This window comes from Corvus kubaryi, unplaced genomic scaffold (assembly GCF_017639235.1).
Source record: "Corvus kubaryi isolate FWS band 111438036 unplaced genomic scaffold, C.kubaryi_AGA036_p1.0 37394, whole genome shotgun sequence".
Classification (NCBI taxonomy): domain Eukaryota; kingdom Metazoa; phylum Chordata; class Aves; order Passeriformes; family Corvidae; genus Corvus; species Corvus kubaryi.
In genome coordinates this window covers 5,077,202-5,090,420 of record NW_024581133.1, presented here as the reverse complement: position 1 = coordinate 5,090,420, position 13,219 = coordinate 5,077,202, and the positions used below count along the sequence as shown (strand labels likewise).

Below are 13,219 nucleotides of genomic sequence, written 5' to 3'. Positions count from 1 at the left end.
GGATGCCGGCGGAGCAGGGATGTTGGCGGAGCAGGGATGCCGGCGGGACAGGGATGCCGGCAGAGCAGGGATGCCGGCGGAGCAGGGACGCCGGCGGAGCAGGGATGCCGGCGGGGCAGGGATGCTGGCGGGCACGGCGCCTCCGGTCCAGGCGAGACTCACCGACGCTGGCCTCCCCGATGGTGTAGGTCTTTCCGGAGCCGGTCTGCCCGTAGGCGAAGACGGTGGCGTTGAAGCCGCGGAAGAAGGCGCGCAGCAGCGGCTGGACGCAGGCCCGGTACACGGCCGCCTGCCCCGCCGCCTCGGGCAGCACGGCGGCGAAGCGGAACCGGCGGCGGCCCAGCGCCACCTCGCCGGTGGCGGCATCGCCCCGCAGGCAGGGCCGGTGTCCCCGCAGCGCCTCCCGGGGCAGCAGCGGCCGCACCCGCACCGCCACCCGCACCGCCGCCGCCTCCGCCGCCATGGCCGCGCCGGGCGCGCCGCGATGGCGTCAGCGGCTCCTCCCGGCGCCGGGAGAGAGGGAGGGAGGGAGGGAGGATGGATGCGGCCGGTCCTCGCTGCATCCCGGGGAGAGCGCCCGGCGGCAGCGGGGGACGCTCGTGGGCTCTGGGGGTTGCGCGGCGGCTCCCCGGTGCTCCCGAGGAGCTGCGTCACTCGGGAGGCGCTCCATCACTCTTGGGATGCTTCGCCACTCACAGGGGGCTCCATCCCTCGTGAGATGCTTCGTCACGTGGGAGACCCCGTTAATCGTGAGGTGTTCCGTCTGTGGTGAAACACAGTTCCCCCACCCGTGAGATGCTCCGTCAGGCACAAGGGACTCGCATCTCTCGTGAGCTGCTTCATCGCTGACGAGACAGCACTTGTGACACTCCTCCACTCCTCGCAGACATTCCCACGATCACCGTGGGGAAGGGAGAAGGGGCTACGTGGCCCTGCCGAGGCACAAAGTGCTTGAGGTGGAGGCGTGGGCACCTCCTGGGATGCAGTTTGCGGAGCAGCTGGTGCAGACAGCTGGTGCTTCCCGGCCGCCCGCCGTGCTGGGGGCTGGCAGGGCCGGCTCAGCCACTGACGTATGTTCAGGACAATCTGAGCGATGACAAAGTTTTTCATCCGGCTGCCTGCAGTTCCCTCTGCACCGCCCCTGCGGCTGCGGGGAGGGGTATGGGGCCTCGTGGGTCCCCCGGGTGCCGTGGGAAGCGCTGGACTGTCGGCTGTGCCGAGCGGAGTTGTACACACGGCTGGGACTGCCGGAGGGGCACGGCCACGCTCGGCATGGGGCTCCGGCTCCCACTGCGCCGCAGCACCAGCTTCACCCCCGACCACCCTGCCCTCATGGAGGTGCCTGGCCCCACTGCCCTGAAGATGGAAGCGAACGTCCTTGTCATGGGAGCAGACAACGTAGGGAAATCAGGTGAGAACTGACCGTGAACTGGAACAGGGGATTCCCAGGCTGAAAACTGCAGCGGTGTTTGGAGGACGAGTGGCAGGGAACAGCCCACGGAGCAAATTGATGAGATGGGGCTGAGCCCTGGGGTGCAGCTGTGATTCAAGGTGGGGACGCTGAGCACAACCTTGTAGGCAGCTGGTGAATGACAGGGGAAGGTATTTTGCACTGAGCTGCAGTTTGCTGATGCTCCGGGTCATGCTGATGCTTGGGTTTGTGCTGTGCCTCTGCTGCACTCACAGACCTGCTGGGGGAAACTCAGAGGTCGTTCTTGCTTGTAGGAGTTTACAATGGGATGGTGCCTGACTCTGCTCTGGATTTAAAAAGGAGAATCCTCCAGATTTAGGGTTATTCTGATGATTCCTGTCCTTCCCTCTGCAGCTCTGACCGTGCGTTTCCTGACCCGGCGTTTTATTGGAGAGTACGGAGACATGGGTGAGTGCCAGGCCAGGTCCAGGCCAGTTCCCAGCAGGGACTGGGGTTGAGAGACAACCCTGCTTCTGCCTGTGGGATTTCATTGCAGCCTATCCTCTCCTGCCTTTCTCCAGAGCCTTTGCCTGCTCCCAGGGGCTCAATGTTGTATTTGTTCAGTGACCCATCTGTTTGCTCTGGAACTGCTTCTCTGGGGTGCAAAAGGTCCAGGGTGGCAGCTGGTGACACCATGAAGACGACTATTTTTTTTTTTCTTTCATGGGGGGCAGAATTCATCTACAGCCACAACCTGACTGTGGATGGCCGAGAGATTCTCTTCCACATCTGGGACGTCCCCAATTCCCAGGTGAGAGGGCTCCACTCCTATCACCCGCTTCTACCCCAGGGACAAAAAACCCCTTTACTGGATGTTACCTATGGGGAACCACAGGCTGGGAGGTGCAGTTGAGCAAAGCTCTCAAATCAGAGTTTCATAGGCGACTGAACCCTTCTCACCTGCCAAGCACAGGGCAGCAGTGTTGCTGACAGGGTAGCAGTAGTTACCTTAGCCCAATGGCCCTCTGGCTGGGAACACTGGAGCTGAAGCACTGATGCTAATACAGGACTGTGCTAAAGAAGGGCAGGTGCTGCTCTGAGGTCCCCACACTCTTACCACCTACAGCTTGCAGTGCTTGGCAGCTGGGTGAGGGTTAGGGTTAGGGTGTGATGCTGAAAGCTGAATTGTTCCTCCGTGGTGAGGTCTGCCAGGTGCTGCTCTGCCCTCCTCAGTACTCCTCTTTCTCTCTGCCCTTTTGCTGTTCTCTAGCCGTCCCTGTCCCGTCAACCTCAGGATTGCCCTCTTCTAGCAGGCAGGTGTGGAGGGAGGGGGCCCGATAAAACAACCCTTCCTTTCCTCTTTCCCCAGGAGCAGGCAGAGGATGGCTCCTCAGAGGAGAAGCGAATCCAGTGGGCAGACAGCTTTGTCCTGGTCTACAGTATCTGTGACCGTGCCAGCTTCAACATCCTGCCCCTCAAAATCCAGTTCATCAAGGCAGCCAAGGAGGGGCAGAGCCAGGAGAAGGTGCCCATTGTCATTGTGGGCAACAAACGGGACCTGCACCACCAACGGGTGGTGTCCAGCGAGGAGGGGCGGCTCCTGGCCCTCTCTTTAGACTGCGGTTTCTATGAGGTGTCTGCAGCTGAGGCTTATCACGGGGCCCTCATGGTCTTCCATGGACTGGCCAAGCGTATCCCGGACACCAAGCTGGCTCTGAAGAAGGGTACAGGGATCCGTGGCATCGTCAAGACCATGTCGGCTGTGTTTGCCCGTAAGCGAACGGACTCCCTCTGAGCTACTGCACGGATGTTGCTGCCCTCTCTGCTGCCCAGCTGGGCCCAACCTCCTCGCTGGGTGCTCATGGAGATGGTGTGTGTCTTTCCATGAGTGTGATGGGTTCCTTGCTGTCCTCCTAGCGTCAGGGTCTGGGTGTCCTGCCATGCACAGCCAGTGCAGCTGAGGACTGTAGTGTGTTACTCTTGGCTCTGCCATGGGACAGTCTCATCTCTTTGCTGTACCAGCTTTTTAGGTGCCTCCTGCTTTCTTCTCCTGTCCTCCAGCACTGGAAAACATGGGGTGATTTTGCCAAAGCTCCAGGCAGCAGCATCCCTAGCTCCTGCAACAGGACTGCCCAGGCTGTCAGTGAGTAGGGAAGAGATCCTGCTTTTGTACAGCACACGACTCCCTGTCTCTCCCCTCCTACCCTGGGATCCTTATTCCTCTTTAACACTCATCAGGATCCTCTTCAGTAACTCTGGAGCACCCATGAGCTGGAGAGGAGGTGGTTTCTCTGCTGAGGAGGCACTGGTAGTTCCCACGTCTGTATCACCGTGTGAGAGTGTCCCAGAGCCCACGGCACTGGCAGTCCTGGAGCATTTTGGTGAGGGCTGGTGCTTCCCATCCCCCCGCCTTGCTTTTGAACAGTCCTGCTCGTGGCCTTCTCCCCCACAGCCTTTCAGCGATCGCAGCCGTTTCCCTTGAGCGGGCGAGTGCTGTACAGGCTGTGCCTGGGAAAAGCCAGGCGCGGGGCTCGTTCCCAGGATGGGGATCGCACCACACGCCTTCCCAAGCCACTCCTTCTGTAGGGCTGCCAGTCCCCGGGGAGGAAAGGAGGTGGGGAAAGGGGTCGCTGGGCTCCTTGATGAACCCTTCTCCTGCTGGGAGGTTTTTCCCTGCCTCTCCCAAACCCTTCCCTTTGAGCCCTGGGAAAGCAGTGTGTTGGAAGAGGGTTTGTGCGTGCTGAATGGACACTGATTTCTCTGCTGTGTTCTTCTGGAAATGCAATAAATTGTCTTTGGCAGGAAGCCCCGGCTCCTTGGAGCTGTGAATTTGTACTTGGGGCATGGGAAGAGACACGTACCGTGCTGGGCATGAGCACCCACTATTCCTGTGGCAGCTACCCACAGGGAATGTAACGGGATGTTTCCCACACCCGCTCCCCTGGCCCTGAGTTGGGGGTCTCACCCCACTCTGTTGCCTTGGTTGGGTGTCTCACTCCCATAAAGCAGCCGAGCACATGGGGTGAGCGGCGTGTGGTTTATTATTGCAGGTTTATTATTGCAGCAGATACAACAAGGTGGTGTGGGAAGCCAGGTGATCCTGTGGGAGAGGGGCTCCAAGAGCTCCACCTGTTCTCACCAGCCTTTTTCCTGACCCCACCAGCTGGGAGGGAGGTCCCAGGGCTTTCCCACTCATGAATCCTGCTGGTTGGTGGGAATCTTCAGCCCCTCCATGGAGGAGAAATCTGTGGCCAGGGATGGGCCCTGCAAGGAGGGATGGAGGGAGGAAGGATGGAGAAACAGGCTTGCTATGGTGATGTTTGACAGCTTTGCCATCCTCCCTGCTCTCTCTCACTGCTGTTCTCAATGTGTAGCCCATCTAAGTTCACTCTGTCTGCTGAGCAGGCTCCAAGGTAGCCTCGTGCCAGCCCTGGCTGGTCCCTTTCTTCTGGTCTCATGGCTCTTTCCACATCTCCTTCACCTTTCTAGTCCCACCTTCCCTCCAGCAGCAGAGCTTTTGGTTGCCTTTATTCCCCCATCCTGGCCTTGATGCACTCCACAATAAGCTATCCCATGGCCTGTCTACCACTTCAAGTTCCTGTCCTGGAACAGGGGTGTGTGTGGGCAGCTGGCAGGGGCCCAGGCAAAGCGTGCTGAGGGGATTTGAGAGGGGCTGGGATGTGCTTGTCCCCCTCCCTGGCTCAGTCCTTCTTGAAGACAGGACTGTAGAAGTTGCCGTAGTAGGCCCGGCTGTACATGGACTCGGGGCTGAAGCGGTAGGAGCCCTCGCTCACCCGCCTGTTGTAGGGGGAGAAGGCGGATTTCCGCGGGAAGGGGTAGTCGGGATCGAAGGCAGGGCTGCGGTAGTAGTTGTGCCGCAGGAAGAGGGGGTCCTCGAGCCCCAGGAAGGACAGGGGGTGATGGCCGCGGTACTGCCGCCAGTCACTCCTTAGCTGGGATTTCTCCTCAGTGGAGGGGGCAGCAGGCTTGGTCTCCTCCTCCTCCTTCTTCTCTTTCTTCTCCGTGTCGGTCTTGCTGCCCCTGGATGCTTCTTCTTCCTTCACTGACTGTCTGCGGAGCTGAGAGATGGGGTAAGCACCTGGCCAGGCTGTACCCACCTGCCAGCCCTGCTCCACCTGTGCCGCACAGCCCACCCTTAAATTGGGATAAGCCAGTTTGCCCCCAGGGTGGAGGGGAGTGGGTGGCTTGCAGCCCTTGAGCAGCTGTGGTGGAGAAATGGTCCCAGGGGAACAACAGGCTGAGGTAAAGGAGAGGGGACAGGATCTCAGCGTGAACTTTCACCTTCCCAGGAGTGTGGTCACACCTTGGCTTGGGCATGAACTGTGAATGTGCCACCACAGTCTGACCTGTTTGTTCTACTGGAGGCCTCACTGTCATGGCTTGGGGGATGCTCAGGAGGAGGGTGGGGCTGAGGGGTCTTCAAGGCACCCCATCCCCCAGTCTGGTACCCCCTGACATTGCCTGGAGTTATGGGGTGCTCATGGGAGGAGATTAAGCAAAATGGGGTTGCTGGAGATGGACAGGGCCTGGCTGGGGACAAACTCACCGGCACGTAGCTGTACAGGGTGCCCAGCAGATGCTTCGGGGCACTGACGAGGGTGCCCCCGAGAGCATCCACTGTCTCCATGGCCCTGGACAGCCTGCGGGGGGTGAAGAGGATCAAGCCCTCTGCCGCATCCCAGGCCACGGCTGGGACCTTCTTCACGCTGGAGATGCCAGAGGCGCAGGCTGTTTGCAGGTTGTGAGCCATGCTGCCCACCAGCCCGGCGTCCTGCCCTGCCTGCCCAGAGAAACCAGCTCAGCTCCTGGCCGTGGCCTCTGCCCCACCGGCCCCTCCAGGCAGAGCAGGGGTGGCCCTGGGTTCCCTATCCCCTTTGCAGCACTAATCCTGAGAGATTTCAGCTTGCTGCTCTGCAAAAGCCACCACAGCTCTTTGCAGCAGGGTCTCTCCCTGTCCCTGCCAGCTCCCCCCACTCCAGGCCCCGGGGGACCCTCTGCTCGGGGCTGTGCTTCCGCTGCAGGCAGAGGCAAAGGGCGCTGACCCCAACCTGCCGCTTCCCGTCCCCAGGTCCCAGCGGAGCCGAGGCTGGAGACTGTTCCCAGCGCCACTGGCTCACACCACCCCTCACAGCTGGGACCATGGCAGGGGGATTTTAAGAGGTGTTCAGAGGCTCAGTAGGGAGTTTGGTGCTGACATCCCACAGCTCCAAAGGAGTTTTGAACATACAAGCTGGGGTGACTTTGCCTGGCACAGAGGCTGCCCACAGCCCTCAGCTTTGGGGAATCAGGGAAGGGGACAGCTGGGGCTGCCCCACTGCCAACCCCTTCTTGCCTCCTCCAAGCTGCAGTTCAGGGCTGAGCAGGGGTGGGGGCCTGGTCCCCAAAGGTGTGGGGGAACAGCCTCCATGCTTGCATGCTGCATGGGTAGAAGGATGCTTTGGAGCATCCCCAGCTCATTGCTCTGCTTTTCTCCATACCTTGGTGTGCTTGGTGTCTTTCTTCCCTGCCTTCTCCTGCTTCTGCTCTGGTGCCTTGCTCTGGTGCTGGCTCAGCCAGCCCGTGCTGCCCTGCCCATCACTGCGGGTCTGTGGGGCTGGGGGGACACTTGGCTTGGCCAGGCTACCCTGCAAGGGGAGCAAAAAGCCACGGCTCAGAGGGAGCTGGCTGGTCCCATCCACTCCATCCTGCTCAGCCTGAGGATTTCACAGGGGTGTGCAGGGAGCAGGGAGTTCATTTGTGCATCTGGGGAGAAACCCTGAGGGCAGATGGGAGCTCTGGGATTTTGGCACAGGCCAGGGAAGATATTCCCACTGCAGCATGGGATAGGAGAGGCACCTCCTTCTCCCCATCCCCTCTGGGTCTCTGCAGGGGCTTTTTGCTTTAGGAAAGATGTTATGGCAAGGCCATAAATCAACAATTACACACTGGGAGCCTGCTAAAAATAACTTGTCCCACTAATGTGGTACATGGTTACGTGTGAACATCATGCAGGAACTGCCAGCCCCAGCTTGTCCTGCTGAGCAGGGGAAATGTACCCTGCTCAATTTGCTCCAAGGAGCTTGAAGTGTCTTGTCTGAAAGCAGAACCAGCTCCAAAGAGGATGTGGGGGAGCAGGAACCCAGCAGGTGGGTCCTGGCACTCACCAGGATGGGGATCCAGGAGGCCAGCTCCTGCCCTTTGGTTTTGGCACGCTGGAGGCTTTGGGTGGTTTGCTGGTAAGCACGGTGGGACATGGTGCTGACCAAAGCGCTGATCCGGCCCAGGGTGCTGGGAGCACTGGGAGCGCTGGCAGTGCTGGGAGTGCTGGTTGTGCTGGGTGCACTGGGAGCCCTCGGAGCACTGGGAGTGTTGGGAGTGCTAGGAGTGCTGGGCTGCTGCTGGGATACCTTTGATGTTGACAGATGTTTGTTTTTGGGCTTCTTCTCTAAAGGCAGAAGAGTACAGGCAGAAGAATGGTGGGAGGGTTACATCCTGGTGGGACAATCCTCCTAGGTAGCCTTATGCCAAAACCCAGGGGCTGCCTCCTGCCCTGTGCACCCCACAACCGAGGAGCCACCCAGCTAGTTGCCACCAAACTCCCTCAGAGGGGATTTGGGCATCAGGACTACCTGCTTCTTCATCCTCCTCTGGCAGCAGGTATTCCATCAGCTTCTCCAGCCCTCCCAGGGCTGTGTCGACCCCTGCAGCTGCCATCTGGGTCACCGAGTTCTTCCTCGTGTACTTGGCTGTTGTTTCCACAGTGTTCTTGGTGGCCTCATAGCCCTCTGCTGCCAGCTCTATGATCTTATCCACGGAGCTGCCAATGGTGCTTTTGGCGCTTTGGAGGGGGCAGGAGATGGTGTCCTTCAGTTCAGATGCAAGCTGTGGGCACAGAGGTGGAGAACAGCCCCACTGGTGTGCTTGGGGTGGCATGGGACAGCCAGAGGGACTGCAGGGACCCCATCCATGTCCATGCCAGCAAACAGCTCCAAGAGTGACATAACACCTCTCTCCAACCTGGGCTGGGGGTAGCTGGCAGGGATGGGACACAGGGCATTGTCGACTTATATTTGGGAGCCCAAGCTGTTCTTTAGGCTGCAGCAGCCCTTGGAGGAGCCCTCACTTGGAGATGCTGCTGTGTTTCCCAGCCAGCAGCCCCTCACCATCCAGAAACAAGACAACAAGACTAGAGGAGATACGCTGTGGGCTCTTCAGAGGGGCTGGGGGGTCCCAGATTGTCCTGCCTGTGACTTACCTTGTCAACAGGGTACTGGAGGGCAGGGATCTTCTCCTCTAGGTGGTCCAAGCCCCGGCAAGCCAGGTTGTTTGCTACAGTGACTGCCTTGGGCAAAAGCACGGTAAGAAATGCGCCTGGGCTGTGCCAGGCACGTGCTTGTGCCAGCACTGTCCCACCAGGGGAGGCTCTGGTGGGGCCCCCTGCCACATCCCCCCCAGCACGTGGACTCACACTGCGGCTCCAGCCGGCGCACCACGGGCTCCATGCCCCACATGGCCAGGGCACCGGCACCCTGCACGCCACGCTCGTACACCTCACACACCGAGGCCATCAGCGGGTGGGACTCCTTGGTGCTGCTGTACTTCCTCTGCAGGGTCTCGCAGGTCGAGCTCACCACGGGCAGCTGCAGGACCCTCTGCAGCACGTTCTCCTGCAAGGGCAGATGGGCATGGGTGAGCCAAGAGCCCTTCCCTGAAGAGTGCCCCATTGCCCACACACCGGTGGCTCTTGGTGGGTTGCAGTGGCCAGAGGACCTCGGCTTGCACAGGAGGAGGAGGAGGCCATTTCTCAAGCCCCACTGAGGGTCTCCCAGGTATGTTGTGTAAGGACGAGCAGGCTCGCTGCTGCCACTGAGGGAGCAGGGACACTGCAGGCATGTCCCAAGGGAGACAGTCCCCACTCCTCCAATTGTCCAAGAACAGCTACTTGGGTGCTCCCTCTGGCTTCCCACCCTGGTGGAAACCTCCATGACTTCTGGAGGTTTGGGGACTAAATGGGGCATGGATGAAGGACAGGCACAGTTGGCAGTTATCAGTTAGTCCTTGCATCAGCTCAAGGTTAACTTTTTTGAATTGGAACTATTTAATTTCAAGCAAGTAAAAAGGTTTATCCTTTCCCTTTGATGATGCTCTATACTACTGCAGGTACAGATCCGTATAAAAATAACACAGGCACATGTGGGATGGCGTGAGATGTGGCTGGCATTCATCCAGCAGTCAATACACACTACCTGGCCCCCTTGGCACATCTCTGCCCTCCTCTCTCTCCCTTTCCCTTCACCCACCTTGGCACTTCCATCCTGCAGAGCCTGAGTCTTCTTCACCGTCATCGTGGCGCATCCACCTGCAAAGCAAAGTTGGGAGCCGCAGACTCTGCCTGAAGGCAGGGCTGGGCTTGGGCTCCCCCCTCATTCCTGCACCCCCCAAGCACAGCAGCTGGGCTGACACACACCTCCCATGGGTGCAATGGACGTGGCATTGCCCAACGCTTGACTTTTTACCAGTTAAACTGTAAAACCAAAGGCTGCACGCAGCCCTGCCCTGCTCATGTGCCTTAACACCCAAAGATACAACAAAATTAGTTGAGAGGCATCTAGTTTAGAGAAATTATGCTATGGGCAGGATAAAAGATGCTGGCAAAGCAAACTCAGAGCAACCAGGATGCTAACAGATGTGCATGAGAATAGACTCTGGCTGAGGAGGGGTAAGAAGGCAGCACAGGAGCAGATGGAAGAGCAGTGGGTAGGGATGTTTTGAGATGTCCAGCTGAGGTCAGCATCCCCCTCACACACATCTGCTTCTAATGCCAACACTCATCCCTGTGAAAACAGCTCCAGCTCCCAGCCCCAGCACAGACCCCCTTTTCTTAGCAGCAGATGAAATTCTGGAAATCTAGAGAGAATGGGTGATCCCTGCTCTCACTCCCTGGTCCCACAGAAGCTGACCCGGAGCACCCAGAGGGCACAGGCTACTCACCAAGGGCCAGCCTGTCCTCAACACAGCAGGAGCAGAGAGCAGTGTCTGCACCGTCCCTTCACCCGGGTCCTGTGAGGGTGATGCACTGAGCTCTGGCCACTACCACCACCACGAGGCCCCACCTCCCAGTTGCGTGGGCTTGGGAGCTGACGGATTGCGGTGGAAAGGGGCCAAGGAGCTCCCTGAAACCACTGTAATTGGGAACAGATGATGGCAGAAAATCCCCTTTGTTGCCTTCCCTGCAGAGTCCAGAAGCTGCAGCCTGGCTGAAATGCTCCGGGGTTTAACACCACTCCTTCCACAGAAGATCAGAAGAAGCTGCCCTTGGACCTCACCACCTCAAAAGCAACAGATCTTGAGCAGACAGGGAGAAGGGGAAGAGTCAGGCAGGCTTTCCTAAGAGATGAAAACCTTCCTGTATTTCTGTAAGCCCTGTTATGCCTCATGATGGACCAGGATACGATCCTGTCGGGAAACCTAACACAGACCAAGAACATGGTTTCTCCCCAGGAGAGTTTACTAAGCACAGGGAGTAGAAGGCAGACGTGGGGAGACATATTCTGCTTGAAACAATCTGGTTTGGGCAGGTTTGTAATTTCTAAGACGATTCATGAGGCTTTTGGTGAGGAGGCTTTAGCTGAGGGTCAGGGCAGACACTACATTAGGAAAGCTTTAGGCATTTGGGGTACAGGGAGAAGAATATCAGTTTGGAAGTGATCTCGGGAGATCACCTCATTCAACTCTTGCTCAAAGCAGGGCTACTCTCAAAGCCAGATCAGGCTGCTTGAGGTTCTTGTCCAGTCTTAAAAACTTCCAGGGAGAAGATTCTCTTCTCTCTGGGGCCCAGTTCCTGTGCTAACCATACTAATGGTTTAACTATTTTTTCCTTATGTCCAGCTGGAATTTTCTTTGTTGCAATTTGTGTCTGACATCTCCTATCCTTGCTCTGTGCACCTCTGAGCAGAATTTGTGCCCCAGCTGGTGCTGGTGCAGCATGTGTTCCATGCCCCTCAATGCCTTATCTCTCAATGATCCTCTGCTGGACTCTAGTCAAGATCTCTCCTGTGATGGTGGGACCAAAACAGGACACGGTTCCCCAAATGTGGACTCACAAATGCTTTGTGGAGGAACAACTGCCCTCCTTGACCTGCCAGCAATGCTCTCACTAAAACGCTGCTCTTCCATGGCCTCACTGCACAGGAGGCACACTGAGGACTCACACCATCATTAACAAATTCATTTGTGCTACTGACTGAAAAAAACCACACCACCTGTGAGGGGCCAGGCCAGGTCTTGGTTATTGACTACGGATGAGCCACACTGATGAGGACAATGTGGTGGAAAGGGGACAAATGCCAGAGGACAAGGCAATAATCAGGGAGATCAGTGCAGATGAGTGGTCCAGGGCTGCTGTGTGTCCTGGACCAGCTGGCACGAGGCAGGGAGACCCTTGGCATGTGGCTCACGATGCCCACAGCTGCCCAGCACTCCTGTGCAGGACATGGAGGTGAGCACCCAACACATCTCTGTGGCTCTCTGCTTGTGGCTGCACTGCTTGTACTTGGGGGTGGGAGGCTTGGGAAAGCCACAGATGGCAGAAGAATACCCCCTTTCCTTCCCAAAGAGTGCAGAGTTCACTGCCAGCCCAGGGCTGTGCCTGCCTTGCTGGCTGGGTACAGAGGCACATGAATGTGCTGGGCTGCCTCCAGCTGGGTGCTGGGGTCAGTCACTGCCCTTGAGACAGAGGGACAAAGGGCACCAGCCTGCTTAAAGGTTTGCTCTCTTGGCACTGAGATGTTTTCCAGCCCTGCTGGCCTGGCTAAAAGTGCAGAGGGCACGGCAACCTCCTCTCTGCCTTGGCTGGAGTCAGGAGCCAACACAGCCTTTGCCCTACTAACGCCTGTGCTCATCCCCTCCCCTTCCTCTGGGGCAAAGGCTGTGCCAGCCCTGGCTCTGCAGGGCAAAGGTACCACGGCCTCCCTGCCCCACCACTCCAGCTCACACCACAAACACTTCCTGTGCTCCTGCAGGCAATGTTTAGAGCTCACAGGATCTGCAGGGTGCAGGGAAGCAGTTCCACACCCCTGTCTCTGCAGTCTGCTCTGTACTCATTCATATACCATGGCGAGGGGATGAGCCAGATCCCCAAAGCCCTGCAAGGCACCTTCTCACTTCGGTCTGTGAGGGGGCTAGAGAAGGATCTGATTCATTTCCATGCAGGATCAGCAGCCCCATAACCACTGCTGACAGATGTCCGCCCAGTTTCTTTATAAGGACTGCCCTCCTGGGCAATCTATTTAGATTTTTATTTTACTGGCAGTTCAAAAGAAGTGTGATTTAATTCTTTGTGGCAATATAAAAGTATTACCTCCTGGCTTTAGCGACTGATTTATTGCCTCGCTCTTGGCAGAAGAGCTTTTAGACACTTGAAGACTACTCACACCCTCCCCCAGTCACACTTCCTCTACAGAACTGGTTCATTTGGTATCTCCCTGGAGATGTTGGTTTTTAACCTTTGACTGCTCACCTGGGAATCCCCAATGGCTCACACATTCCTTGAAATGTCATGCCAAGCACAGTGTTAATGTTGGGAAGGCCTTGTCTGTAAGCAGAAGAGAAGATGACCACTCTCCTACTGTTTCCATTACAAAATGTGTATAAGGCCACTGATCCAGAAGGAAACTCTTGCTAAAGCATTCCTGAATGCCATGCTTTATACTTTGTTCAGGAGCTGACATTTTGGAGCTTCCAAGTTTGCAAGACTCTCACTGCAGGGGGTAGGAGCTAACAGTGAGCTCAGTTTAATGGTTATCCTGG

General features: G+C 57.6%; 3 protein-coding genes across 6 annotated transcripts in view; 1 reads left to right on the top strand and 2 right to left on the bottom strand.

Annotated features, from left to right (window-relative positions):
• The window catches only part of KIF7 (kinesin family member 7), a 10,954-nt gene extending 10,476 nt beyond the window's left edge, over positions 1 to 478 (bottom strand). For all 4 annotated transcript variants that reach the window (XR_006017943.1, XR_006017944.1, XM_042039543.1 and 1 more), the window contains exon 1: positions 163 to 478. Coding sequence is in view for 2 of the 4 variants with exons in the window: in XM_042039543.1 (XP_041895477.1) it covers positions 163 to 463 (301 nt within the window). In the remaining 2 variants the exon portion in view is untranslated. The remainder of the gene's footprint in view (positions 1 to 162) is intronic.
• An 85-nt stretch (positions 479 to 563) lies between these two features.
• Positions 564 to 4,217, top strand: LOC121669926 (ras-related and estrogen-regulated growth inhibitor-like protein). The gene is given in 6 exon segments (XM_042039550.1): positions 564 to 1,213; positions 1,215 to 1,271; positions 1,273 to 1,411; positions 1,826 to 1,879; positions 2,146 to 2,222; positions 2,781 to 4,217. Coding segments are annotated over 6 exon segments (873 nt in total). The 5' UTR covers positions 564 to 1,093; the 3' UTR covers positions 3,207 to 4,217.
• A 217-nt stretch (positions 4,218 to 4,434) lies between these two features.
• Positions 4,435 to 10,507, bottom strand: PLIN1 (perilipin 1). Its single transcript, XM_042039317.1, has 9 exons — positions 10,403 to 10,507; positions 9,712 to 9,770; positions 8,880 to 9,078; positions 8,667 to 8,749; positions 8,041 to 8,293; positions 7,576 to 7,856; positions 6,910 to 7,056; positions 5,979 to 6,212; positions 4,435 to 5,490 (listed from the first exon to the last, which is right to left on the bottom strand). Exons 2-9 carry the CDS (start codon positions 9,754 to 9,756, stop codon positions 5,113 to 5,115), a joined length of 1,620 nt encoding a protein of 539 aa, XP_041895251.1. The 5' UTR covers positions 9,757 to 9,770; positions 10,403 to 10,507; the 3' UTR covers positions 4,435 to 5,112.
• Between the last annotated feature and the right edge of the window lie 2,712 nt (positions 10,508 to 13,219).